At 35.7% G+C, this 27,385-nt stretch overlaps 1 protein-coding gene across 1 annotated transcript in view; it reads right to left on the bottom strand.

The window, feature by feature from the left end:
- Positions 1–27,385, bottom strand: part of LOC144790699 (cytochrome P450 2J2-like) — a 205,153-nt gene that overhangs the window by 153,956 nt on the left and 23,812 nt on the right. Inside the window, exon 2 of the mRNA XM_078665422.1 lies at positions 3,994–4,156. Coding sequence (XP_078521548.1) covers positions 3,994–4,156 — 163 coding nt within the window. The remainder of the gene's footprint in view (positions 1–3,993; positions 4,157–27,385) is intronic.

Genomic DNA, 27,385 nt, shown 5'->3' with positions numbered 1-27,385 from the left:
GGATCCAGGCCGCGTCCCAATGCACAAGTGTAATTGTTGGAGGGCTAATACCATAGTTTGAACTCCAAGAGCTGCAGGCCGAGGTGTTTATCACACTCAATCCCGTTATTATCAGCCTAAGCCCACATCCTGTGGCATTATTCCGAAAATATCCCAATGGGAAGAGCCACAGCTGCCGAGGGAACATTCGTGTTTAATGGTGCAGTGAAAAGACGGATCACTTCAGCAAGGGTTAAACGGGTCTAAAATGGAAGTTTGCTCTGCAGCCGGCCAGCGGCTCCCTGCACCCGCAGCGCGCGCACATTCTATTTCTGTAACTATGGACCAAGTCAAGGCCTGGTGTAAGAATAAGAAGACACAGTGGGGCTCGGGGGAAGTCAGAGCCGTGATCCTCGCTCTTAACCCGAGGCCAGCGTGCGCGCGAGCGCACACAACAAAAAGGAAGTAAAAACAAGCATTGGCCACAGAATGAAATAGTTAAAAAAAGTAAACGCGAGTTGTGCGCACACGCGCGTGCGATGGTAAAAAGTGCTGTGCACATCGCGCGGGTACTTGTGCGCGTGAGGGTGAGCTGATCGCCACTTTGGAAGCACTTCCAAAAGCGGCTTCTAAATGTCTCGGTCGAGAGCAGCGCATGCGCTGAATCCGGCCGAGACCTAAAACCATCTTTACTAAAAGATGTGTTATTAAATGCTGAGTTCAGAGAGCCTAAACTTTATCTCTCCATTTGGTCCCAATGTGAAGTTATATTTGTAAGATGTTTCAAAGTATTTCCCATTCTAGCCTATAGGGCAGATAGCCTTTCCATACTGAAACAGGAATTTGGCAGTATTTCACTATCAGGACAATCCTCACACACACCAGTACATGTCCTACCTTTCACATACACTGCCCCTGTCCATGTGGGTACCTTGGGGTTACTATAGGGTTGTCTTACATGTAAGAAAAGGGAAGGTTAGGGCCTGGCAAGTGGGTGCACTCGCCAGGTCGACATGGCAGTTAACAAACTGTGCACAGACACTGCAGTGGCAGGTCTAAGATACCTTTTCAGGGCTACTCAGGTGGGTGGCAAAATCAGTGCTGCAGGCCCACTAGTAGCATTTGATTTACTGGCACACTCAGTGCACTTTACTAGGGACTTATAGTAAATCAAATATGCCAATCAGGGAGAACCAATTGTAGCAACAATTTACACATCGAGCACCTTCTCCTTGACACTGATCAGCAGTGGCAAAGTACCCAATGCATCTAGGCCAGCAAAAACAAATTCCAGCACAGCATTAAAAATACAGGAGGTAGAGGCAAAAAGTCAGGGGAAACCACACCGAAGATGCCAAGTCCAGGGCCAGACTGGCCATAGCGGGCACCGGGCAATCCCCCAGTGCACCACACGGGTGGGGGGCGGTTTTGGGCCCCTGGGGGCCGTTTTTTTAACAGGGCCGTTTTTGCAGCATAGCTGCAAAATCGGCCCTGTAAAAAAAATTGGCTGAAAACCGGCCCCGGCAAAAAGCTCGGCAGCACCCCCAACCCCCATGAGGGGGGGGGGGGGGGGGGGCGGCCGAGCACTTTGCCAGGGCCGTTTTTTGTTCCCAGTCCGGCCCTGGCCAAGTCTAACACTTACATAAACAGGTTGCTGAGTGCCAATAGAGAATTTCAGTGATCAACTTATTTGTGACCAGTTCATTAGTCACTGTTCTGATAAGAATATACAGCAGAAATTACTCACCTTGGGAAACCCAACATTAGTAGACACTATTAGGATTGCCAAAAGTATTGAGACATCTTTCAAATCAACAAGGACAAATAAGAGAGTGGGAAGGGGAAAAAATGTCCACAGTCTTGTAGTTCAAATCATTCCAGCTCATTTTTCATTTTGTTTAAGATGTGGAAATCCATTTCACAGCAAGAATGGGAGACTATGTCTTGCCAGGAATGTACGGTGTAGAGTTTGAAAAAAATTGGGCATTTTACTAAGGGTGGGCAGAGAACTACGCTCCGCCTGCGGAGTGAGCAGAGTTTTGCCTACTCCGCTGAGAACTCGGAGTTTAGGCAAAACTCTGACTCCACACCGGAGCGGAGTTAGCCAGCCCTATCCCCCCCGGACAGAAATAGGCGCCCGCTTCCATCTCCCCTAATAAAAAATATAAAAAAGAAAAATTAAAAAAGAAAAAAGGCACTTACCTCTATTGTGGCATCTCCGGGCTGCCCTCCTCCTCCTTGCCGTGGTCTCTCTCCTGCAATTCCCTACGTCACATGTACGTTTTGGTAGGACTGCGCATGCGCGTGTATGCGTGCATGCGCAGTTCTCGCAAGATGTACGCATTATTATGTGGTGGGAGGAGGCATCGGGCAGAGGGTCTGTCCACGGCACTTCCAAAGGAGCCCGTAGGTGCTTTAGAAGCCATCCATAATGAACAATGACGATAGAGCCCAGCTCGGCTATGAAATCGGGAAAATTATGGGACTTTCCAACAGCAGTTCCATGTTGGCCTTTCCGGCATGGAATTTCCTGAAGTGGACTTCCCTATTACCCCATGCTTATGCTGTGGTGGGCAGGACCAAAATGTGAAAGACAGTTGCACAGACCAATGGATGAAAATCGCTCATCAAAAGCCTCTCTATGTATGTATTTTTAGCCCAACATCCCCTCTAGTTGAGACTGAAAAAATGGTTGTTGAACTGCTTGAATTCTGCTTTGTAAAACCTATATTATCCATTCATGGGCCAGATATCTGCCTCTTCAGTGGGGCCCCTGCTTTTAGATCTTAGGCAGCAGAACTCTCTCTATAGAACTGTTAGAACAAAACAGAAAGATAGTATGTAAACATAGGAAATACAAAAGCATTGATCTGCAACAATATACTGCAAAATATTGATGTGCACAATATCATCAAATTAAGCTTACTTTAGAGAGTTTATATTTACTGTTCTTACTCCACAAATCCTTCCCACAATAGGATTTGCCTGAAATCCTGAATTCTAGGAGTGCAGCCAGCTTGATGCTGCTTGAGTTCTGTTTGGAGTTATCCAGGTGCTTTAGTGAGTTTCCATCTAGCGCCTTGACAGGCAGCTCCACTGCATGACTGAGGATTCTCTGGAAGAGCAATGCTGACTTCCTCATGCACTACCCTTTTCAGTGTTATCTGAAATGGGAATTATTTTGGGTTTGGTGGCAGTATCCAAACGACACAGGTAGGCTGGCCAGGTATTCATTTGGAAAGTGACCGCCTTGAAAAGGTTTTCAGAATTTGAGTCTCCCTATTCAGTCTATTGGAAGAGCATATGCTGGCAGGAGGTGTCAGTCTTTTAGGGTAGTACTGTCAAATCTTGCTAGGAGCAGCCGTCTGTTTAACGGGTGTAACTATAATTATCACCTTCAATGCTAACATTTCTTGATCCCATTATTCATGACGAGTTCACCTTGTCATTAGCACTGAACAGGTTAAGTGATGGAAAGGAAGTACATGCAACAATGAGATAGGCTTCCTTCCTTTTCCCTAATTATGGAATCATGTTTGACAACTTACCAGTACTGGGTTCCAGTGCACTTCGGCCTCCAACAATTTCATCCCATAAACATCCCCTGCCACCAGCTCACAGCTTGCCATTAGGGGGAGATAGAGGGATCGATCCAGTCCCATGGTAGGATACCACCCTGCTGTTGAGGCTTCACCCTTTATCTCTAAACAACCTTGTTTGTTTGTGGGACCTGGACTGCCTATCTGTTCATCTGACTTTGCCTGATGTGCCGGGCTGCACTTTTCCATCCCTCCCTCTCAGTACACGCTTCACATGCATTGCTTGGTGTGCATTTTCGTGTTAATTTACACCACGTGAAACAACTTGCAGCCACCCTGTGTGCTCCCCTCAAAGAGCCTCTTTCTACAACTCTTTACAATGAAGGTCCTTTTAAAGGATCATGAAGATATCAAAGTTGAAGATGGGAAAATGTTTCCTTCCTAATTTATGAAAAAGTAGAGATCAGTATCTTACCATTAGTTCCAATAAATGCCAATGTGAGTGGATTTGCAGGTCTTCCTGAGAATTCCTCAGACTGGGAGATGAGGGCATTTCTTACTGTCTGGTACCCATTGAGTACAATCACAGGTTTTCCCCCCGGCCATATAGTGAAGACATTGCCGTATATCTTTGCCATCTGTGTAGATAAGAGTTAAAACACTTTCAGTAAAAATTAAGTGATATTGCTTACTTATTAATTATGTTCACACATGCATACATTCCCTACAGTAAAGGGAATCAAAAAGCTTAAGGCCAGGAAATGCTATCTGGGAGGTCCCTGTCATCACACAGCTGCTCAAAAGGGACCAATGCGCCATCCGGCAACAGGTCTCCCAGGTTTCCCACCTCACCACTTCCCATGTTGCCACTCCTCCCTCACAACCAGCTCTCTCAATGGTCGAAGGGAACCTAAGCGGATCCCAGGTGCATATTGAGGCAACCTCGGCAAGGGACACAGACTCTGCTTAAAGCTACTGTAGGCTAACCCCAACAGGTCACCAGCCTGCCAGGGATCACTCCCTGTGGGAGAAAAGCTTCCCTCACCAGCCGCTGTCCATGGGACCTGGAGGCCAGCCTCAGCCTTTCCACACACCTACCCGCCAACCAGCAGGTGGGCCACTGCAATTGTGCTGCCAGTGAATAATACCAAAGGTGTTGCAGTGGGTCCAGAATATGGATTGATGCATGCAGGCTGAAGAAGTGGTGCATGGGGCAAGAGGATGCCTGAAGAAATGTAAAAGATTTGAAGTCCATGGTGAGACATTTTTAGTTATAAATACATAAAGGCTACAAAAACAATGTAATAGGGAGGGGTGCGCAGAAATGGATGACTTCACAACCCCCAAACTCAGGTTGTAGGTAAACATTGTGTTTCACTAATAATATGAGTGGTCTCAACTCAAACCAACTTAAATTATGGAAATGTATTGTTTACATCCTCTGCTTTCTTAAGTGTTGACTCCATTGAATGTAGAATTGCTGATATGTTGTATAGAAATTAATTTTAAATTCAATAATTAATTTAATTTAATAAAAATTATTTTTCTTAAGTTTATATTTAATAACAATCCAATTTAAAGGAAAACAAATTTAATTTTCTCATTAGATATTGTTAATTATTTAAATTTATGTGTAGAATTAAAGGTAATTTAATTATATTTTAATAAAAAATAATATATCATTTTTTAAATACATTGTTTTCATAAAATGTTTTATTCAATAATGTATTTATAGATAACACTGTCAACTTTTAATGCATAAATATTTTTAAGTCAAAATAAATTATTTCTGATAGGGTTTATTTTAGGGCTTTGCTACCATTCATTTCTATGGGAGGATGGTTGGCCCTGTGTGGTACTGGACTTGTTAGTGCTCCCTTTTAACCGCAGTAACTTTGCAAACATACATTTGACTCTACCTGGTTTCAGGCGGCAGAGACATGAAAATCTACACTTTTGATTCCCTTTACACTTGTAAATAGCGAACAGCCATAAGTAGAAAAGTTACTAAAAAATATAAGAGTCAACTTGTGTAGATTTACTCATATGCAAGTTTACCTTTGTGAATAGGCACCAAATTATTAATTGAATGTATAAAGAGATGAGTAGAATTTAGTAAAAGCTATATAGTGGAGAAGTGTGGCTCAAATGGTTAGAGCAGCAGACCCTAATGCAGAGGTCTGGTCCAGGACCAGGGTTGGGCTCAATTTCCTCGGACCTGATAATTCTCGCCTCAGTGCCTATTCTAATCATGGATCCCACTCTGCAACTCTGGGCAATAGCTTGCTTAATCTCCACCACGGTCCCAACAGCGCTGGGATGCCTGGCTTCACCTTGGGGGTCCCCAGGAGTGGACATTCCACAGGGAAAAACCAGGAAGGGTTCCTAAGCAGTATACGGACAGCGCCGGGACACCTCCGTTGGAGGTAGCTGTGTGCTTTACAAATGGCATTTACATTACATTACATTACATATAGGATTTTCCTTGTACTTGTTTGTATTATCCCGTCTGGGTCTTTAATAGCTGTTTTATTGGTTTCTCCATTTAATTTCTGGTGATTACCTAGCACCTTCCCAGTCTTATTGAATTCAGTCTCTCTTTGATTTATTGTCGATGACCTAGGTGTATGAATTTGATCATATTCATATTTCAGGAGCCTCAGTTTCTGTAGAGCCACCAAGACTTTTGTGTAGGCCGGCATGCAATCTAACTTGGTTATCGTTTAAGTGTGTTTAGTTCATGATTGTTGTTTTTGTTTTTAAAGAACATAATAATCATAAATCCACTCACAATGCTTGTGAAAAACCTAAACACAACATTTATTCACCAACTCTCTGTAATGACTTTCAGAACATTCATATTAATTGTGGTTCAGTGTCTGTTTCGGTATTTTCTATGATAATGTTATTTTGGAAGTGCTTCTGACCTTCCTCATTGTCAAAGAGAGAACCACTCAACCTCCACCCTGTCTTATCGTACATTGTTTAGTCTTTGTTGTAATTGATAGAGATGCATGTTTGGTCTGGAACTATAATAAATAATAATAACTCAGTACTTGTAAAGCGCAAACTAATCACCCCTAAGGGTCTCAAGGCACTGCGGGCCATCGGAGAGATTAAGGGAGCTATTGCCCAGAGTCACATGATGCTGAGCTGTGGCCGGTGTTGGGGATCAAACCGTGAGCCCCGTGCTCTGGAGTCAGCCCCCCTGGCCGCTGCGCCACACCTCTCAGGGCACGGGGCTCGCGGTACGATCCCAAGTACCGGCGGCAGATCAGCTCAGCCTCATGCGACTCCGGGCAATATCGACCAATATCGCTGCTCAGTGCTGCCATAGACTCCCATACATCACATGTATTAAAATAAATGAAAGGAAAATAGTATTTAAAAGAATCTATGTTTAAGAATCATTCAATGTCATCAGGGCAGGAATGCTTGGAGAACGGAGCGTAATCGGATCACTGACATATTATCGAAAGACACATTATCGAGATACTAAAATATCGCCACAAATATATCGGAAGCATTAATATCGACATCCTATACTTAACTATACATATACCAAAATATCGGAAACATAATATCGATATACATAAACACCGATATCTAAATTATCGACTACATACATATCGAAGACCATAAATATCGATCACATAAAAATGTATACACAAGTACTAAAATATCGATTTCACTAATATCGCCAACAATAATATCGTAATTTAAAATATATCGATAATATTAAATATGTATATAAACATAATTGCTATCGCCAAAATTATAATTTTCTATAAAATAAACACCTCCCATTTATTTATACATTTAAAATAATTTTTTTATTTGAACAACATATAAAAAATGTATTTATATTTCCAAAATATTTATAAATATTTTTATTTTATTTACTTGTAATCATAAATAAATTACATTAACCTTATCTAACAACATGAAAATCCTAACCGAAATTCAAATCTACTAACTAACCAATAAACACACAGAAATACTAAATTAACCAATAGCAAACTAATTGCTAATTACAATACTCTATATAAACAATTATCCATTAAACACAAACCACATGCAAAAAAAAACGAAAGGAGACACATCTATGGATGAATTGCACTACAACGGCAAGAACATCAAAATTAGAAGAATTGATTCATGACTTTCAAGTAAGTAAATCAAAGAATATAAATATATTTTACTACTAAAATGTAAATTAATTACTAAATATGCACTTTTCCATTTCTCAACTAACTACAGATTAGTATACTAAGATATACCACACAACTGATTTATAATTAAATAAAACGCTAAAATTTGTAAATATATTGTCTATATTTAAAACACATTTGAATCTTTTTAATAAAATACAAACCATATTATTAAAATCCTATACTTTTTTATTTCTCTTCTAACGCTGCAGATAACTATCCTAACAAATACAAGAATACAGAACTCAAACATAAAGATACAACTAAGAAAGTAAGTATAATGACTCACTAAATTAAAAGCTAAAATCCAAATAAATGAGGACATTTTGTAACTAATTATACATATCTCCTTTCTATGTTTTACTACCACTACAGACAATTCGACAGACAACAAACAGAGAAAAATACTCAGAGAACCAAAGATACACAAAGCTAAGTAAGTATATTCAACATCTTCATTAACTAGTAACATGTTTAAAATGAAACACTGGTTTACATTTCTAAAACATAGGAAAATTTGTATATCAGAAACGACTACATAAGACTATACTACAAAAGAACAAACAACAACATTATACAATCAAAAAGAACACTTACAAAGTAAGTACCTCCAAATACAAAACTAAGAGTTAAAACGCCCAAAACAGCACATGTTCTAATTAATAACAGATGTCTACTTTTTTTCCCTCCTAAAACTACAGAAAACTCTACTGTCAAAAACAAGAAAATAAATTACCAATTCACAAAGATATTACAAAATAAGTGTGTATATATAATAACGAAAGTAACAGATAAAATGTTAAAAACCTAAAGACATGCTAACATTTCTAATAAATCTTTTTTTCCCCAGATACTACTACAGAATACTCTACTAAGAAATAACAGACAACTCTACTCCAACGTCCTATCTAAAAGTAACAAAGTAAGTATATTCACAAATTTTTTTAATATCCTAAAGTTATTAGCAGCCAATTTTATAGAAAAATTGGCCCTGAAACTCTAAAAATCTACAAAAGCAAATCATTAAAATTACTCTTATTTTTAGCTTACAGATCAGAGACAAACAGAAAACACAGCCAACAACCGAAGAATAAAGCATATCAAAATATTTCACAGATTTGAACAAACTGTAAGTATATACTAAAGTATTGTTTAATTAATTAATTTTATACACAAACATGACCATTTACATAACTAATAAATATATCTCTTGTAGATTTACAATCAACAAAATGACTGAGGGAGCAGAATTTGTGACCAGCCAGAAAGGAAAGCTATTACTCTGCTACATGGGTTACACTTATACCCAGGAGAAACAATATGGGTTGAAAGTAAATTGGAAATGTTGCAAATATTATTCTAACAAGTGTTATGGAAGGGCAACAACTAGAGAAGCAACTGTACTTTATACAAGGGAACACAACCACCCACCAAACATAACAGAAATAGAAGTTAGAACAGCATTAGAAAACATAAAAGAAGCAAGCACAGGTTCCCAAAAACCAACCAGTGTCATATTAAAAAAAGAAATTCCCAAAATTCCTAAAACAGCAACAACACAGATGCCAAATGTTCGTGCACTAAAAAGAACTATAGCACGAACAAAAAAAGTACTACTAATACCACAACACCTCCAAGAACATATAGTGATATAAGTTTAAATGCCAACCAAACCATAACTCTAAACAAACAACCATTTATCATTTACGACAATGAAAGCAACGATAAAAGACTTATAATTTTTGGAACAAATCTTAACTTAATAAAACTTCAGCAAACTCAATATTGGATGATGGACGGGACTTTTAACATTTGTCCCAAACCATTTTTCCAATTATACACCATACATGGCCTATATAATAACTGCAACATACCTCTTCTTTATGCACTACTACCAAATAAAACTAATTCCACATATATGGAATTATTAAATATAATCAAACAAAAAACTAATGACTATTCCCCAGAAAAAATAATCCTAGATTTTGAACAAGCAATGCTTTCAAGCATATTAAAATTACACCCCCATACCTGCATTCAAGGCTGCTACTACCATTTAAACCAGTGTATATGGAGGCATCTACAAAAGACAACCTTAAGTATAGAATATGCAACAGACTCATCTTTTGCATATCAAATAAAAAAACTCATTGCACTAGCTTATGTCCCAGAAACAGACGTAGCAGAACACTACAACATTCTAATAGATAGCCCCTTTTATAAACAAAATGAAGCTAAACTGAGTCCATTTTTGGACTACTTTGAAGACACCTGGGTAGGCAGACTCCATAGATCTGGCCACAGAAGAAATCCTAAATTCCTAATACCCTGGTGGAACGTTTACAAAAGCACCTTAAACGGAGAATCTAAAACAAATAACGCAGTGGAAGGTTGGCACAATGCCTTTATAAAATCAACTGGCAGAACTAAACCAAGTTTAGAAACATTCATTAAATGCCTTCAAAAAGAACAAAGCTACCAGGAGTTTAGAATGGAACAATCCATTACTGAACTACTCCCTAAAACATCTAAACAAACCAAACAAATGCACAAATACCTAGAACAACAAGTAAAGTTATACCCTAGTACTAAAGGAATTCTACCTAACAACGTTGATTTGTCTGCTTCACAAATATCCGTATCCCTTTCAGAAACTGATCTTGAGAACACCCCTGATATGTTTCCCGACCCCACACCTGAAGAAACCAGACAATTGAGAGGTAAGCGGGAGGGGGCTGTAAAAAAACGGAATACTAAAAACACCTCAGACCACACTATAAGCATCATAACATCTGAGCATCCAATATTGCCTACTGACACAAACGTCCCAGCTCCAACTAATTACCCCGTTCCCTCAACTAATAACGTGGTAACAATTCATCATGTTCCGCGTGATCCCTGTGATTTTCTAATGCCAGATTCACTAACTTCAGAACATATAGGAAGACAACGAGAAACAGCAAAATTAATTACAGAGATAGCGTTTCTTCTTGACTCCCACATACGTCCGTTAGAATCTAGACTTAGTAATATAGAGAGGCAGCTAACAAAAATCAGTGGCTCCTTACAATTTACATCCTCACAATCTCATACTAACCCCACTGTAAACCTAGAACACTCAGTTCCTAAGAAAACTGCAGCTGTACCTCCCCCACAGTCAAAAAAACAAACCACATCGATTCCTCCGACAAACCCTACCAATCTTAAGAAGTCGACTTCCACGCCTTTGGCCATCCCTTCTCAAGCTAATCTCCAACCATTATCCACTGTAAATCTCACCTCCACAAAAAATCCTGCTCCCAAAACACCTGCACTTAAAACACCTGCACCAACAAACCCTAAACCACCTCAAACAAAAAATGCCCCGAGAACGACAAGTGAACAAGTGCCCACTTTTAATTTACCACCTGAGGCCACCCCATATGTGGTAGTTATGACGGGGGTCCCCGAACTTATAGGTGAAGGGACAGAACCAAACTGGTCACTAAAGAACAAGGTCCAGTTTTGGCTGAATACTAATCGTCCCGTCCCGTCACCTTGGAAAAGCAAAAGCAAAATCACCTCAGTATCCAGGACCCCGTGGGTAGGTTATAGGAAAAAAACAATCCGAGGAGACTGTATAGTCATCACGTTCGAGGATCCCAACATAGCCGATTATATTTGCTCATGGGAACGTAACAATTCCTCCGGGGGGATTGTGACAAGACCCCTGTCTTACTTCTACCCGAAAAGGTTCAATAATAACAACTACCAACGTACTTTTGACAGCATGTGGAGGAAGCCTATTCCGCAACCATGGGAGCTTGAACTTGCCCCCCCCAATCCTGTAATGCGACTCACCGAACCTATTAACTTCCGGTACCTATCTAATCCGAACTATCAGCAGAGAGAAGTCCCATGGCAGATCGTGGGCCCTCAAAATAGATTTGGAAACTGGGAGCAATGGGAGAGACCACCTTACCAATCTTTCGGCCCCAAATATGAAGGCACCAGTAACGGGCAACACTGGCTAGGCTTCCCGACCGCGAACAGGTTTAGTGGCCTGGAAACGGTCGATTGACAAACATCTAAATCACCGGAGCCCCTATCAACTACAATAGCCCTTTTACCCCCAAACCAGGTGCCTACCCAATCTATACCACACAACTATAATGTCTCACAGCAGCTTGAACACACCCAGCTTTCCATGATTTTCTGGAACGTTGCTGGACTCCGTAACAAGATTGAGGATGGTTCGGCAGCAGTTTTCTTGAACGACTATCAAATCATTTCCATTCAAGAAACATGGGCAATAGCTGCTCTCCACCTAGTGGGATATAGAACTTTTTTCTCTCCTGCCCTTCCCAGTGTCTCAGGTAGACCCAAGGGGGGTCTGGTAATCTACATGGCCAACACTATTGTAGACATAAAGATCATCAAGACAGACCTTCTCCCGAACTTTCAGATCCTTACGTTTTCTGTAGGGAAAAAAACTCACATATCAATAGTAAACATATATAACAACCTGGATCCCGACAAATTTCTGATTATTCTTGACCAAATCCAAGACAAGTTAATAGAACATACCCACTATAAACAGAAAGCGGACTCTTCCTATGTAATTTGGGGTGGTTACTTCAATTTGCATCCTTGTCCAAACATTGATGTCTGTGGAATAGTAGACGACTCAGACATTCCTTTAACTCACTTTACCCACTCAGGAGTGGGGTCTGCTGTGAATAAAATATTATCAGACCTGGATCTCCTTATTCTGAACCCTGTTCAACAAACTATCAACAAACTCGAGCCAACATATAGAGGAAGGGGCCATGAGACCACTGTGGACTATATATTAATCACAGAAGCTTTAAAACCGCGTATTGGAACATTTAAAATCTTGGAAAACTGCCTTAGTGACCACTCCGCCCTCAGCCTTAGTCTCCAACTATATCACTCGAATCCTCTGATGGTAACTATAGCCAACACTTTATCACAGAATAGCCTCGAGTTGCACAAGACTAATGGCTTCACTATTAAATGGAATAAAGTGGACCCTAATATTCTTACGAAGAGACTTGTCACCCTCGCCTATAAAAACATTATGATCTGTCTTGATCCCCAAGTGGAGGCGAATCAAATTTTAGAAAATTTTAATACCATCATAGAATATGTCAAAAACCTGTTAACCAGATCTCATAAACAAAACAAGTCAAAGACCACAGGCTGGTTCAACAGAGATTGCACGAAAGCACAAACCAACTTGAGGAAAGCCCTCGGAGAAACTAATAGAGATCCAACAAAGATCCAAGGCCTTAGAAGAGAATATACTATTGCCAGAAAGACGAGGAAAAAAGAATTAAAAACATCCCTTTGGAAAGCATTACACACTAGTGCACTCGCGAAGGACTCCCAGGCTTTCTGGAAAATAGTCAAATCTCCTTTACTAACTGATCCCAGCGGACCAAAAATAGACGTGGCCATTGACGAGACCACATGGACGAGCCACTTTTTGAAAATCTTTCAATCTACATCTAACTGTGATTCGTATCAGGCTGTATACAATCCAGTCACCTTCCCTATCTCTCTGGAAGTTGACCTACAAGATTTCGAAAAAGCTTTATCCCTAAGTAGGCCTGGAAAAGCTCCCGGTCCCGATGGGGTCCCCGTTGACTTATTCAAATTTCTTCCCGCCCTCTGGACCCCAATAATTACGAGAGTTTGCATGGCAACGATGGAACTCGGATTGTTGGACTCATGGTCATCTTCAATAATGGTCCCCATTTTCAAGAAGGGGGACAGGCAAGACGTCAAGTGTTATCGCCCAATCTCCCTTCTTGACTCCCTAGGCAAAGTGGTCGGCAGAGTCCTCCTTGGCAAATTGCAACAGTGGGTAGCGGACGAAAACATTCTCTCTGACCTTCAGTTCGGCTTCAGGGAGGGTTTTGGAACCATTGACCAAGTATTGAATCTCTCCTTGCTTACATCTAAGTATACCCTCGCAAAAACAGGGACAATTTTCATGACATACGTGGATTTGTCATCCGCATTTGACTGTGTCTCACACTCTAAGCTTTGGTCGCTGCTGAGTAAGATGGGGGTAGATCCCCCTCTTCTGGACTATCTAAGGGAACTCTATAGCGGGGCCACAGCGAGAGTGAGGTTCGGTACAAGAGGAGAACTGACGGCACCGTTTGGGGTAGAGCGGGGAGTGAGGCAAGGCTGTGTTCTCGCCCCCTTTCTATTTTCATTATACACCAACGGTCTTGAAGAGTGTATGCTGAAGGGGGGAAGAGACCTCCCAAAAGCTAAAGATCGCCTGATCCCCGCTCTGCTCTACGCGGATGATGCCGTCATTTTAGCCCGAACCCCAATTGAACTACAGAAACTACTGACCAAATATGCAGATTTCATGGCTGCCCTGGACCTGCACATAAATGTAAAAAAAACCATTGTTATGGTGACAGGTGGCACAAAAAAACATGCAAAAACCATTTTTTTGAAAAAACAAAGAATCGAAAGAACCTCACAATACCCCTATTTGGGCATCATGATAGATGATGCCCTAAGCTGGAAACCGGCGGTAGAGGCCAGGAGACATCTTTTTAAAAGAGCGATCATGGCATTAGTGAAATTTTCAAATAGACTAGGGAAAAAACCCCAAGTCGAACTGCTTCAAATATATGCCGCAAAGTGGCAATCCATTGCATTATATGGTGCTGGGATCTGGGGGCATATTAACACCAGCCCTATTCAAAAAGAGGAAAACATCTTTACGCGATTCCTCCTATCAACATCACGAGGCACATCCATCTACGCCTCGCACATTGAATTGGGAATCCCCTTCATTGAAGACCTGATTAAAATCCAACCTCTAATGCTTTGGAGAAGAGTCTGGTTATCCGAAGAAAATAATTTGACAAAAAATATTCTTCGAGATATCATGGAGTTGGACAACGCAAAAAAAATACCCTGGCTCACATACATTAGAAAATTCCTCTATGATCTAGGGATCGAGAAATACTATAACAACCCAGAACTAATGAGTGAAATTTCTAAAAAAGATTTAAAACAAATAGCATTGGGTCATTTAGACTCCCTGAGACTAGTAACGATGGCCACAAAAAAATCTGCCGTGCATGCAATCCTGATTCAACAGACCTTGAAAATTCAGCCATATCTCACATTGGAGATTTCCACCTATGAAAAGATGCTCCTAACAAGGTTCAGATTGAACCTATTTTTCAGACTGGTGACTTTCCCTGATAAAAACAATTGGAGCACCCAAATGGTCCTGTGCCCTTGTGACGATCATTCTCACCAGTCTACCATCCACACAGTACTTTTCTGTAAGTTCTATCACCCACATCGAAAGACATGGCTTATCCCTTTATTAAAAAAATGGGGTCATAGGCAGTGTCGCCCAGCGATGCTATCACTTCAACTTTTGGATTCTGAATGTACGGTATACCATGTACTAAATTTTTTAAAATGTATCATGAGACATAGAAATAATTTGTAAAACCGTAATACACTACTTTCTGACTCTTCGTAATATTTTAAAAACCTAAATGTAATTGTTTTTTAAAACGAATGTTTTTAATATCATGTTATCTTTTATGGCTTTTTCAAATTGTAAAAACCGAATAAAGATCATTATTATTATTATTATTATTACTAAAGGAATTGAATACCTAAACTTAATTGCCAAAACACTACTCTAAATAAATAATACCACCAAACAAGTACATAAAAATGGAACCTAAGCAATTAAAACAACATCAAAATCTTTATTTTCAAAACTCTTAAATGTATGCAATATATTTCATATTTTTTGACATAAATATGCACACATTACTTACAATGCATTACTATAACACAGAACCAAATTTATAAATACATTACCCACCCACAAAAAATAAAAAAATAAAACAACTCACCAAGCATGTCGACAATCCAGGAAATCCTTCTCCCCCAAAATAATCCAGGTAGTGTAAAATGTTCCCAAAAAAAAAGCAAAACTGCAAATGTACCAAAAATCGATAATCCATCCAACAAAGATCCATTGGAAAACCATAAAAATCCCGAAAATTGTTATTGTTATCGGTATTGCCCATTGATTCCTATGGGCTTCAAGGCCCATAGGAATCAATGGGCAATACCGATTCGGTATTTACAGAATCTGTAATACCTACATCTCCCCCCTTCATATTTACCGACTCTTAAATACCGAATCGGTAAAATTCGGTATTTAAGAGTCGGTAAATATGAATTACCTACATCTGGCCCCTAGTGTGGATTGTAGTGGTTAAGAGAGCAGTCTTGAAATGTGTTGAAGTGGAGACTACCTGCAAACTTTTTTTCACAGAGCTCACAATTCATATTAATCCCTGCAAAATGTGACTTGGCTTGCATGCACCAAACCCATGCTTAGCCATCCCTACATTCCCTGACATATGGTGGTCACTTAATGAAGGTAACAAGTAGGATCTAAGCTTGGTAATAAAGGTAATAGATATTAACTTCAAAGCAAAGAACTAGAAGGATTGTGTACTTGTTTCTGATGACAACCCTAGATCTAGATAGTAGTAAATCTAGTAAATATTAGGAGCACTCTTCCAAGAGTCTTCTCCATTTGCTGGGTTCCAAACCCCGAATGAAAACTGGAAGGAAAAAGTTAAACTTTGAAAAGAGAGTGAGAGAGAGAGTGTGTGTGTGTGTGTGTGTGTGTGTGTGCGAGTGTAGGAAGCGACTTGAAAATCTTTCTGTAGCTAATCAGACCAGAGTTTGTTTTCTAAAGGGGGCACAGACTCCGCAGTATAATGTACCGTCTGTACTGTCTAAAGGGAGTTTCAGGACTGTATTTATAAATACATTACCCACCCACAAAAAATAAAAAAATAAAATAACTCACCAAGCATGTCGACAATCCAGGAAATCCTTCTCCCCCAAAATAATCCAGGTAGTGTAAAATGTTCCCAAAAAAAAAGCAAAACTGCAAATGTACCAAAAATCGATAATCCATCCAACAAAGATCCATTGGAAAACCATAAAAATCCCGAAAATTGTTCAAAAATAAAATAAACGCTCCAGGAAAACCGCAAAGTTTGAAGAAGTGTTAGAAATGCAGTAGTTAATAAAACTAAGAAACACTTCCTTAAAAAAAACGCTCCTTCCGAAATGGCAAACACCTAGAACAGAAACATATAAAACATACATTCCCACCCACATAAAACTACACATAAACAACCACTAACATTAGTATTAACATTATATTCCTAATACTTATACTTTAAACATCTATATAATAACTCTCCAAACAAGCCTAAAAAACGGTAAAACGACGTGTACCTACCACACGTAAATAAACAATAATAAATCCTGTAATACCACTCACTTAAATCTAACAACAATAAATATCACCACACTAGTCTCAAAAATAACATTAAATACACATAAAACATATAAAACAAACCTTACCTTAAGCGACGTTAAGTTTCTCCCAACCGCGAGCTGCTCTCCATCCAAATGACACAAAACGACCTAACCCGGTTACAAAATAAAAGACCCAAAAGCAACAAAATAGTCCATAATGACAAATATATGAATTAATCTGTGTAAAATGACCTTCAATATTTGCAAAATTAGTACAATATTTAACACAATGTTTTTTTTCTCCTTATAAGAAATAATTGTGAAATATGTAGTAAAACTGTAAAAATAAATATAATAACAAAATGTTTAATATTAATTTAAAAAATTTGAAAAATTGAATGTAATGTTACAAAATTTTGTTATGACAATTTTCAAAATGTATATAAAGAAACCTATGTTAAAAATAAAATGTATCGAAATACATTGTTAAAATAATTAATATTAATATATAAAATATTAATATTAATACAATATTTGCATTTACTAAGAACATATGTAACACTATAAAAATGTGATATGACATTAAACAATACTATGTTTTATTTTTCTCATGTAAAATATTATTTTACATTTATATAATGTTTTTGTTTCAAAAATATAAATATTTCACAAATGTCAATAATATATGTTGAAAATAATTTACTCAGCAAATGATACAATACCTAATAAATTTATATTGTTTGAAAATTTTTATTAAGTGTGTGTTTTACTATTAATATCATACAAATGTTTTTTTCCCATACACAAAATATAATATATATTATTTTATTATACATAAATCAACAACTCTTCCCAAATTATTCCACATATATATCAATTAGTTACTGCACACTAAATAAATATAATTTACTATTCCCACTCCAGTCTACATTAAATTGAAGTAGGTGCTGGACACTAATTAAATATAATTTACTATTCCCACTCCAGTCTACATTAAATTGAAGTAGGTGGTGGACACTAATTAAATATAATTTACTATTCCCACTCCAGTCTACATTAAATTGAAGTATGTGCTGGACACTAATTAAATATAATTTACTATTCCCACTCAAAACTGACCCAGAACCCTAAAAATACCCCTTTACCCAGAAACTGACCCTGAACCCTAAAAAGACCCCTATATCCAAAAACTGAAAACTGACCCTGAACCCTAAAAATAGCCCTTTACCCAAAAACAGAAAACTGACCCTGAATCCTAAAAATATCCCTTTACCCAAAAACTGAAAACTGACCCTGAACCCTAAAAATAGCTCTTTACCCAAAAACTGAAAACTGACCCTGAACACAAAAAATACCCCTTTACCCAAAAACTGAAAACTGACCCTGAACCCTAAAAATACCCCTTTACCCAAAAACTGAAAACTGACCCTGAACACAAAAAATACCCCTTTACCCAAAAACTGAAAACTGACCCTGAACCCTAAAAATACCCCTTTAGCCAAAAACTGAAAACTGACCCTGAACCCTAAAAATACCCCTTTACCCAAATACTGAAAACTGACCCTAAACACTAAAAATACCCCTTTATCCAAAAACTGAAAACTGACCCTGAACCCAAAAACTGAAAACTGACCCTGAACACTAAAAATACCCCTTTTTCCAAAAACTGAAAACTGACCCTGAACCCAAAAAATAACCCTTTACCCAAAAACTGAAAACTGACCCTGAACACTAAAAATACCCCTTTTTCCAAAAACTGAAAACTGACCCTGAACCCAAAAAATAACCCTTTACCCAAAAACTGAAAACTGACCCTGAACCCTAAAAATACCCCTCTACCCAAAAACTAAAAATGTACCCTGAGCACTAAAAATACCCCTTTGCCCAAAACCAGAAAACTGACCCTGAACCCTAAAAATACCCCTTTACCCAAAAACAGAAAACTGACCCTGAACCCTAAAAATACCCCTTTACCCAAAAACAGAAAACTGACCCTGAACACAAAAAATACCCCTTTACCCAAAAACTGAAAACTGACCCTGAACAAAAAAAATACCCCTTTACCCAAAAACTGAAAACTGACCCTGAACCCTAAAAATACCCCTTTACCCAAAAACTGAAAACTGACCCTGAACACTAAAAATACCCCTTTATCCAAAAACTGAAAACTGACCCTGAACCCAAAAAATACCCCTTTACCCACAAACTGAAAACTGACCCTGAACCCTAAAAATAGCCCTTTACCCAATAACTGAAAACTGACCCTGAACACTAAAAATACCCATTTACCCAAAAACTGAAAACTGACCCTGAACACTAAAAATAACCCTTTACCCAAAAACTAAAAACTGACCCTGAACCCTAAAAATACCCCTTTACCCAAAAAATGAAAACTGACCCTGAACCCAAAAAATACCCCTTAAAAAAAACAAAACCATATAATTTACTATTCCCACTCCAGTCTACATTAAATAGAAGTAGGTGCTGGACACTAATTACATATAATTTACTATTCCCACTCCAGTGTACATAAAATTGAAATAGGTGCTGGACATAAATATAGGAAATGTTTAATTGTTATATATGAAAAAACTTCTAATATTATAACAGTTTTAAATTAAAACTAAAAGACTATAAAACAATAAGATTTGTTTAAAATATTATATAAAATATATATATATATTTTATCATTTTTATACAAATCTAAATATTAAATGTAGAAAATAAAAATTAACAAATCAAATATCAAAAAGCGAAATTTATAAATTATAAAATCAAATGTAACAATATTTATAATTATTAATACATATATTTGTAAAATTGTTATATTTATTTTATAACAATATATGTATAATTTTTGTTTAGATTTTTTTATGTGTTATATATTGTATTATATTTCTAATGATTATATATTTATTAATAAATATATAATCTATATTTTGGAAATAGTATGAATACATATATTTTTCAATATCTTTACATATTTTATTTAAATTTCTAAAATCTATTTTGGATTTTTTATTTGTATTTTATAAAATTTTTAAATTTTTTATATTAATTATATATATATTTAAATTATATAATAAAAATTTCGCATTTTTTTTTATACATATAATTTTCCTAAATTGTTACATTTTTAATTTAAATTTCGAATTTCGAAAATCGAAAAAAAATTCAATTTAGTAAAACATTTTATTTAAATTTCGAATTTATAAATTCGAATTTTTTTTACATTTTTAAAAATGTTTATTTAAATTTTGTAATCATTATATTAATATTTTAAAAAATATATCATATTTTTGAAATATTATTTTATTTAAACATATATTTTTAAAACACTCCCCACCCTTATCCCCTATAAACCCAATAACCCGCTCCTAAAAATATATATGTATTTATAATTGTTATAAGATAAACAATATTGCGTAATTTCTTAAAATACATATATGTTACCAAAATTGTTAAAAAAAAAAAATTAATTTCGAATTTCGAAAATCGAAATTTTTTTTAAATTTGTAAAAAAATTTATGAAAATTTCGAATTTCTAAATTCTAAAATTTTTAAACTTTTGCAAAAAAATGTTTTTACATTTTATAATCATTATATTAATATTTAAAAAAATATATCATATTTTAGAAATATTATTTTATTTGAACACATATTTTTAAAACACTCCCCACCCTTATCCCCTATAAACCCAATAACCCGCTCCTAAAAATATATATGTATTTATCATTGTTTTAAGATAAAAAAAATAAAATATTTTTTATTCAATAACATTAACTGATTTCAATAAAATATTAACTTAATATGCATATTTTTTACTATTATATACTATTATACGATATTTTTTTTTTCCGATATTTTGTCTTCCGAAATAATTACTTTAGATATTATGATAAACATACTATTTACGATATTTTTGTATACGATATTTTTTTGTTCGATATTTTTGACCTACGATATTTAATGTTCGATATTATGTCAGTTCGATATAATAATTTCGATATTATGTCAGATTACCAGCGTAATCAATCAATGGGCCCCCCAAAGGCTAGGGCCCTTGGCCGGAGCCCACTTTGCCCATGCCTTAAGACGTCTCTGCAAGTTACTACTTTGACAGACTCCTCTCCAAGGGCCTGATGTAGGAGCCCTAATACCGGTCGGAAACGGCCGATTTCGGCCGTTTCCGACCGGTATTAGGGTTTTCTAATGTAGGAGCATGCTTTACAGAATCGGTATTTTACCGAATCTGTATTTACAGATTCGGTAAAATTACCAAATCGGCAAATACAGACTCGGTAAAAATACCGATTCTGTAAAAGCAAATGTAGGTAGCACATCTTTGAGTGCCGCAGGCCTTTCAGATTCGGTATTTTACCACCCAATCCAATTGGGTGTTAAAATACCGAATTCAGGTGTGCATGCACATGTGTGCATGCACACCTAGCCATGTGACAGACAGACATGCCCTTAGGGCATGTCTGTGTGCCACATGGCGCACATGCCTATTTTTGGGGTGCCAGAGGGTGTCAAAGTGACACCCCCTGCACCCTTGCAAAATTCGGTATTTACCGATTCTGTAATTACAGAATCGGTATTGCCCATTGATTCCTATGGGCTTCAAGGCCCATAGGAATCAATGGGCAATACCGATTCGGTATTTACAGATTCGGTAAATACCGAATCTTAACGATTCGGTATTTACAGAATCTGTAATACCTACATCTCCCCCCTTCATATTTACCGACTCTTAAATACCGAATCGGTAAAATTCGGTATTTAAGAGTCGGTAAATATGAATTACCTACATCTGGCCCCTAGTGTGGATTGTAGTGGTTAAGAGAGCAGTCTTGAAATGTGTTGAAGTGGAGACTACCTGCAAACTTTTTTTCACAGAGCTCACAATTCATATTAATCCCTGCAAAATGTGACTTGGCTTGCATGCACCAAACCCATGCTTAGCCATCCCTACATTCCCTGACATATGGTGGTCACTTAATGAAGGTAACAAGTAGGATCTAAGCTTGGTAATAAAGGTAATAGATATTAACTTCAAAGCAAAGAACTAGAAGGATTGTGTACTTGTTTCTGATGACAACCCTAGATCTAGATAGTAGTAAATCTAGTAAATATTAGGAGCACTCTTCCAAGAGTCTTCTCCATTTGCTGGGTTCCAAACCCCGAATGAAAACTGGAAGGAAAAAGTTAAACTTTGAAAAGAGAGTGAGAGAGAGAGTGTGTGTGTGTGTGTGTGTGTGTGTGTGTGCGAGTGTAGGAAGCGACTTGAAAATCTTTCTGTAGCTAATCAGACCAGAGTTTGTTTTCTAAAGGGGGCACAGACTCCGCAGTATAATGTACCGTCTGTACTGTCTAAGGGGAGTTTCAGGACTGTATTTATAAATACATTACCCACCCACAAAAAATAAAAAAATAAAATAACTCACCAAGCATGTCGACAATCCAGGAAATCCTTCTCCCCCAAAATAATCCAGGTAGTGTAAAATGTTCCCAAAAAAAAAGCAAAACTGCAAATGTACCAAAAATCGATAATCCATCCAACAAAGATCCATTGGAAAACCATAAAAATCCCGAAAATTGTTCAAAAATAAAATAAACGCTCCAGGAAAACCGCAAAGTTTGAAGAAGTGTTAGAAATGCAGTAGTTAATAAAACTAAGAAACACTTCCTTAAAAAAAACGCTCCTTCCGAAATGGCAAACACCTAGAACAGAAACATATAAAACATACATTCCCACCCACATAAAACTACACATAAACAACCACTAACATTAGTATTAACATTATATTCCTAATACTTATACTTTAAACATCTATATAATAACTCTCCAAACAAGCCTAAAAAACGGTAAAACGACGTGTACCTACCACACGTAAATAAACAATAATAAATCCTGTAATACCACTCACTTAAATCTAACAACAATAAATATCACCACACTAGTCTCAAAAATAACATTAAATACACATAAAACATATAAAACAAACCTTACCTTAAGCGACGTTAAGTTTCTCCCAACCGCGAGCTGCTCTCCATCCAAATGACACAAAACGACCTAACCCGGTTACAAAATAAAAGACCCAAAAGCAACAAAATAGTCCATAATGACAAATATATGAATTAATCTGTGTAAAATGACCTTCAATATTTGCAAAATTAGTACAATATTTAACACAATGTTTTTTTTCTCCTTATAAGAAATAATTGTGAAATATGTAGTAAAACTGTAAAAATAAATATAATAACAAAATGTTTAATATTAATTTAAAAAATTTGAAAAATTGAATGTAATGTTACAAAATTTTGTTATGACAATTTTCAAAATGTATATAAAGAAACCTATGTTAAAAATAAAATGTATCGAAATACATTGTTAAAATAATTAATATTAATATATAAAATATTAATATTAATACAATATTTGCATTTACTAAGAACATATGTAACACTATAAAAATGTGATATGACATTAAACAATACTATGTTTTATTTTTCTCATGTAAAATATTATTTTACATTTATATAATGTTTTTGTTTCAAAAATATAAATATTTCACAAATGTCAATAATATATGTTGAAAATAATTTACTCAGCAAATGATACAATACCTAATAAATTTATATTGTTTGAAAATTTTTATTAAGTGTGTGTTTTACTATTAATATCATACAAATGTTTTTTTCCCATACACAAAATATAATATATATTATTTTATTATACATAAATCAACAACTCTTCCCAAATTATTCCACATATATATCAATTAGTTACTGCACACTAAATAAATATAATTTACTATTCCCACTCCAGTCTACATTAAATTGAAGTAGGTGCTGGACACTAATTAAATATAATTTACTATTCCCACTCCAGTCTACATTAAATTGAAGTAGGTGGTGGACACTAATTAAATATAATTTACTATTCCCACTCCAGTCTACATTAAATTGAAGTATGTGCTGGACACTAATTAAATATAATTTACTATTCCCACTCAAAACTGACCCAGAACCCTAAAAATACCCCTTTACCCAGAAACTGACCCTGAACCCTAAAAAGACCCCTATATCCAAAAACTGAAAACTGACCCTGAACCCTAAAAATAGCCCTTTACCCAAAAACAGAAAACTGACCCTGAATCCTAAAAATATCCCTTTACCCAAAAACTGAAAACTGACCCTGAACCCTAAAAATAGCTCTTTACCCAAAAACTGAAAACTGACCCTGAACACAAAAAATACCCCTTTACCCAAAAACTGAAAACTGACCCTGAACCCTAAAAATACCCCTTTACCCAAAAACTGAAAACTGACCCTGAACACAAAAAATACCCCTTTACCCAAAAACTGAAAACTGACCCTGAACCCTAAAAATACCCCTTTAGCCAAAAACTGAAAACTGACCCTGAACCCTAAAAATACCCCTTTACCCAAATACTGAAAACTGACCCTAAACACTAAAAATACCCCTTTATCCAAAAACTGAAAACTGACCCTGAACCCAAAAACTGAAAACTGACCCTGAACACTAAAAATACCCCTTTTTCCAAAAACTGAAAACTGACCCTGAACCCAAAAAATAACCCTTTACCCAAAAACTGAAAACTGACCCTGAACACTAAAAATACCCCTTTTTCCAAAAACTGAAAACTGACCCTGAACCCAAAAAATAACCCTTTACCCAAAAACTGAAAACTGACCCTGAACCCTAAAAATACCCCTCTACCCAAAAACTAAAAATTTACCCTGAGCACTAAAAATACCCCTTTGCCCAAAACCAGAAAACTGACCCTGAACCCTAAAAATACCCCTTTACCCAAAAACAGAAAACTGACCCTGAACCCTAAAAATACCCCTTTACCCAAAAACAGAAAACTGACCCTGAACACAAAAAATACCCCTTTACCCAAAAACTGAAAACTGACCCTGAACAAAAAAAATACCCCTTTACCCAAAAACTGAAAACTGACCCTGAACCCTAAAAATACCCCTTTACCCAAAAACTGAAAACTGACCCTGAACACTAAAAATACCCCTTTATCCAAAAACTGAAAACTGACCCTGAACCCAAAAAATACCCCTTTACCCACAAACTGAAAACTGACCCTGAACCCTAAAAATAGCCCTTTACCCAATAACTGAAAACTGACCCTGAACACTAAAAATACCCATTTACCCAAAAACTGAAAACTGACCCTGAACACTAAAAATAACCCTTTACCCAAAAACTAAAAACTGACCCTGAACCCTAAAAATACCCCTTTACCCAAAAAATGAAAACTGACCCTGAACCCAAAAAATACCCCTTAAAAAAAACAAAACCATATAATTTACTATTCCCACTCCAGTCTACATTAAATAGAAGTAGGTGCTGGACACTAATTACATATAATTTACTATTCCCACTCCAGTGTACATAAAATTGAAATAGGTGCTGGACATAAATATAGGAAATGTTTAATTGTTATATATGAAAAAACTTCTAATATTATAACAGTTTTAAATTAAAACTAAAAGACTATAAAACAATAAGATTTGTTTAAAATATTATATAAAATATATATATATATTTTATCATTTTTATACAAATCTAAATATTAAATGTAGAAAATAAAAATTAACAAATCAAATATCAAAAAGCGAAATTTATAAATTATAAAATCAAATGTAACAATATTTATAATTATTAATACATATATTTGTAAAATTGTTATATTTATTTTATAACAATATATGTATAATTTTTGTTTAGATTTTTTTATGTGTTATATATTGTATTATATTTCTAATGATTATATATTTATTAATAAATATATAATCTATATTTTGGAAATAGTATGAATACATATATTTTTCAATATCTTTACATATTTTATTTAAATTTCTAAAATCTATTTTGGATTTTTTATTTGTATTTTATAAATTTTTTAAATTTTTTATATTAATTATATATATATTTAAATTATATAATAAAAATTTCGCATTTTTTTTTATACATATAATTTTCCTAAATTGTTACATTTTTAATTTAAATTTCGAATTTCGAAAATCGAAAAAAAATTCAATTTAGTAAAACATTTTATTTAAATTTCGAATTTATAAATTCGAATTTTTTTTACATTTTTAAAAATGTTTATTTAAATTTTGTAATCATTATATTAATATTTTAAAAAATATATCATATTTTTGAAATATTATTTTATTTAAACATATATTTTTAAAACACTCCCCACCCTTATCCCCTATAAACCCAATAACCCGCTCCTAAAAATATATATGTATTTATAATTGTTATAAGATAAACAATATTGCGTAATTTCTTAAAATACATATATGTTACCAAAATTGTTAAAAAAAAAATTTAATTTCGAATTTCGAAAATCGAATTTTTTTTTAAATTTGTAAAAAATTTTATGAAAATTTCGAATTTCTAAATTCTAAAATTTTTAAACTTTTGCAAAAAAATGTTTTTACATTTTATAATCATTATATTAATATTTAAAAAAATATATCATATTTTAGAAATATTATTTTATTTGAACACATATTTTTAAAACACTCCCCACCCTTATCCCCTATAAACCCAATAACCCGCTCCTAAAAATATATATGTATTTATCATTGTTTTAAGATAAAAAAAATAAAATATTTTTTATTCAATAACATTAACTGATTTCAATAAAATATTAACTTAATATGCATATTTTTTACTATTATATACTATTATACGATATTTTTTTTTCCGATATTTTGTCTTCCGAAATAATTACTTTAGATATTATGATAAACATACTATTTACGATATTTTTGTATACGATATTTTTTTGTTCGATATTTTTGACCTACGATATTTAATGTTCGATATTATGTCAGTTCGATATAATAATTTCGATATTATGTCAGATTACCAGCGTAATCAATCAATGGGCCCCCCAAAGGCTAGGGCCCTTGGCCGGAGCCCACTTTGCCCATGCCTTAAGACGTCTCTGCAAGTTACTACTTTGACAGACTCCTCTCCAAGGGCCTGATGTAGGAGCCCTAATACCGGTCGGAAACGGCCGATTTCGGCCGTTTCCGACCGGTATTAGGGTTTTCTAATGTAGGAGCATGCTTTACAGAATCGGTATTTTACCGAATCTGTATTTACAGATTCGGTAAAATTACCAAATCGGCAAATACAGACTCGGTAAAAATACCGATTCTGTAAAAGCAAATGTAGGTAGCACATCTTTGAGTGCCGCAGGCCTTTCAGATTCGGTATTTTACCACCCAATCCAATTGGGT

This window comes from Lissotriton helveticus, chromosome 11 (assembly GCF_964261635.1).
Source record: "Lissotriton helveticus chromosome 11, aLisHel1.1, whole genome shotgun sequence".
In the NCBI taxonomy this organism is placed as follows: domain Eukaryota; kingdom Metazoa; phylum Chordata; class Amphibia; order Caudata; family Salamandridae; genus Lissotriton; species Lissotriton helveticus.
The sequence above is the reverse complement of the archived record's forward strand: the minus strand, read 5'-3'. Positions and strand labels throughout refer to the sequence as shown.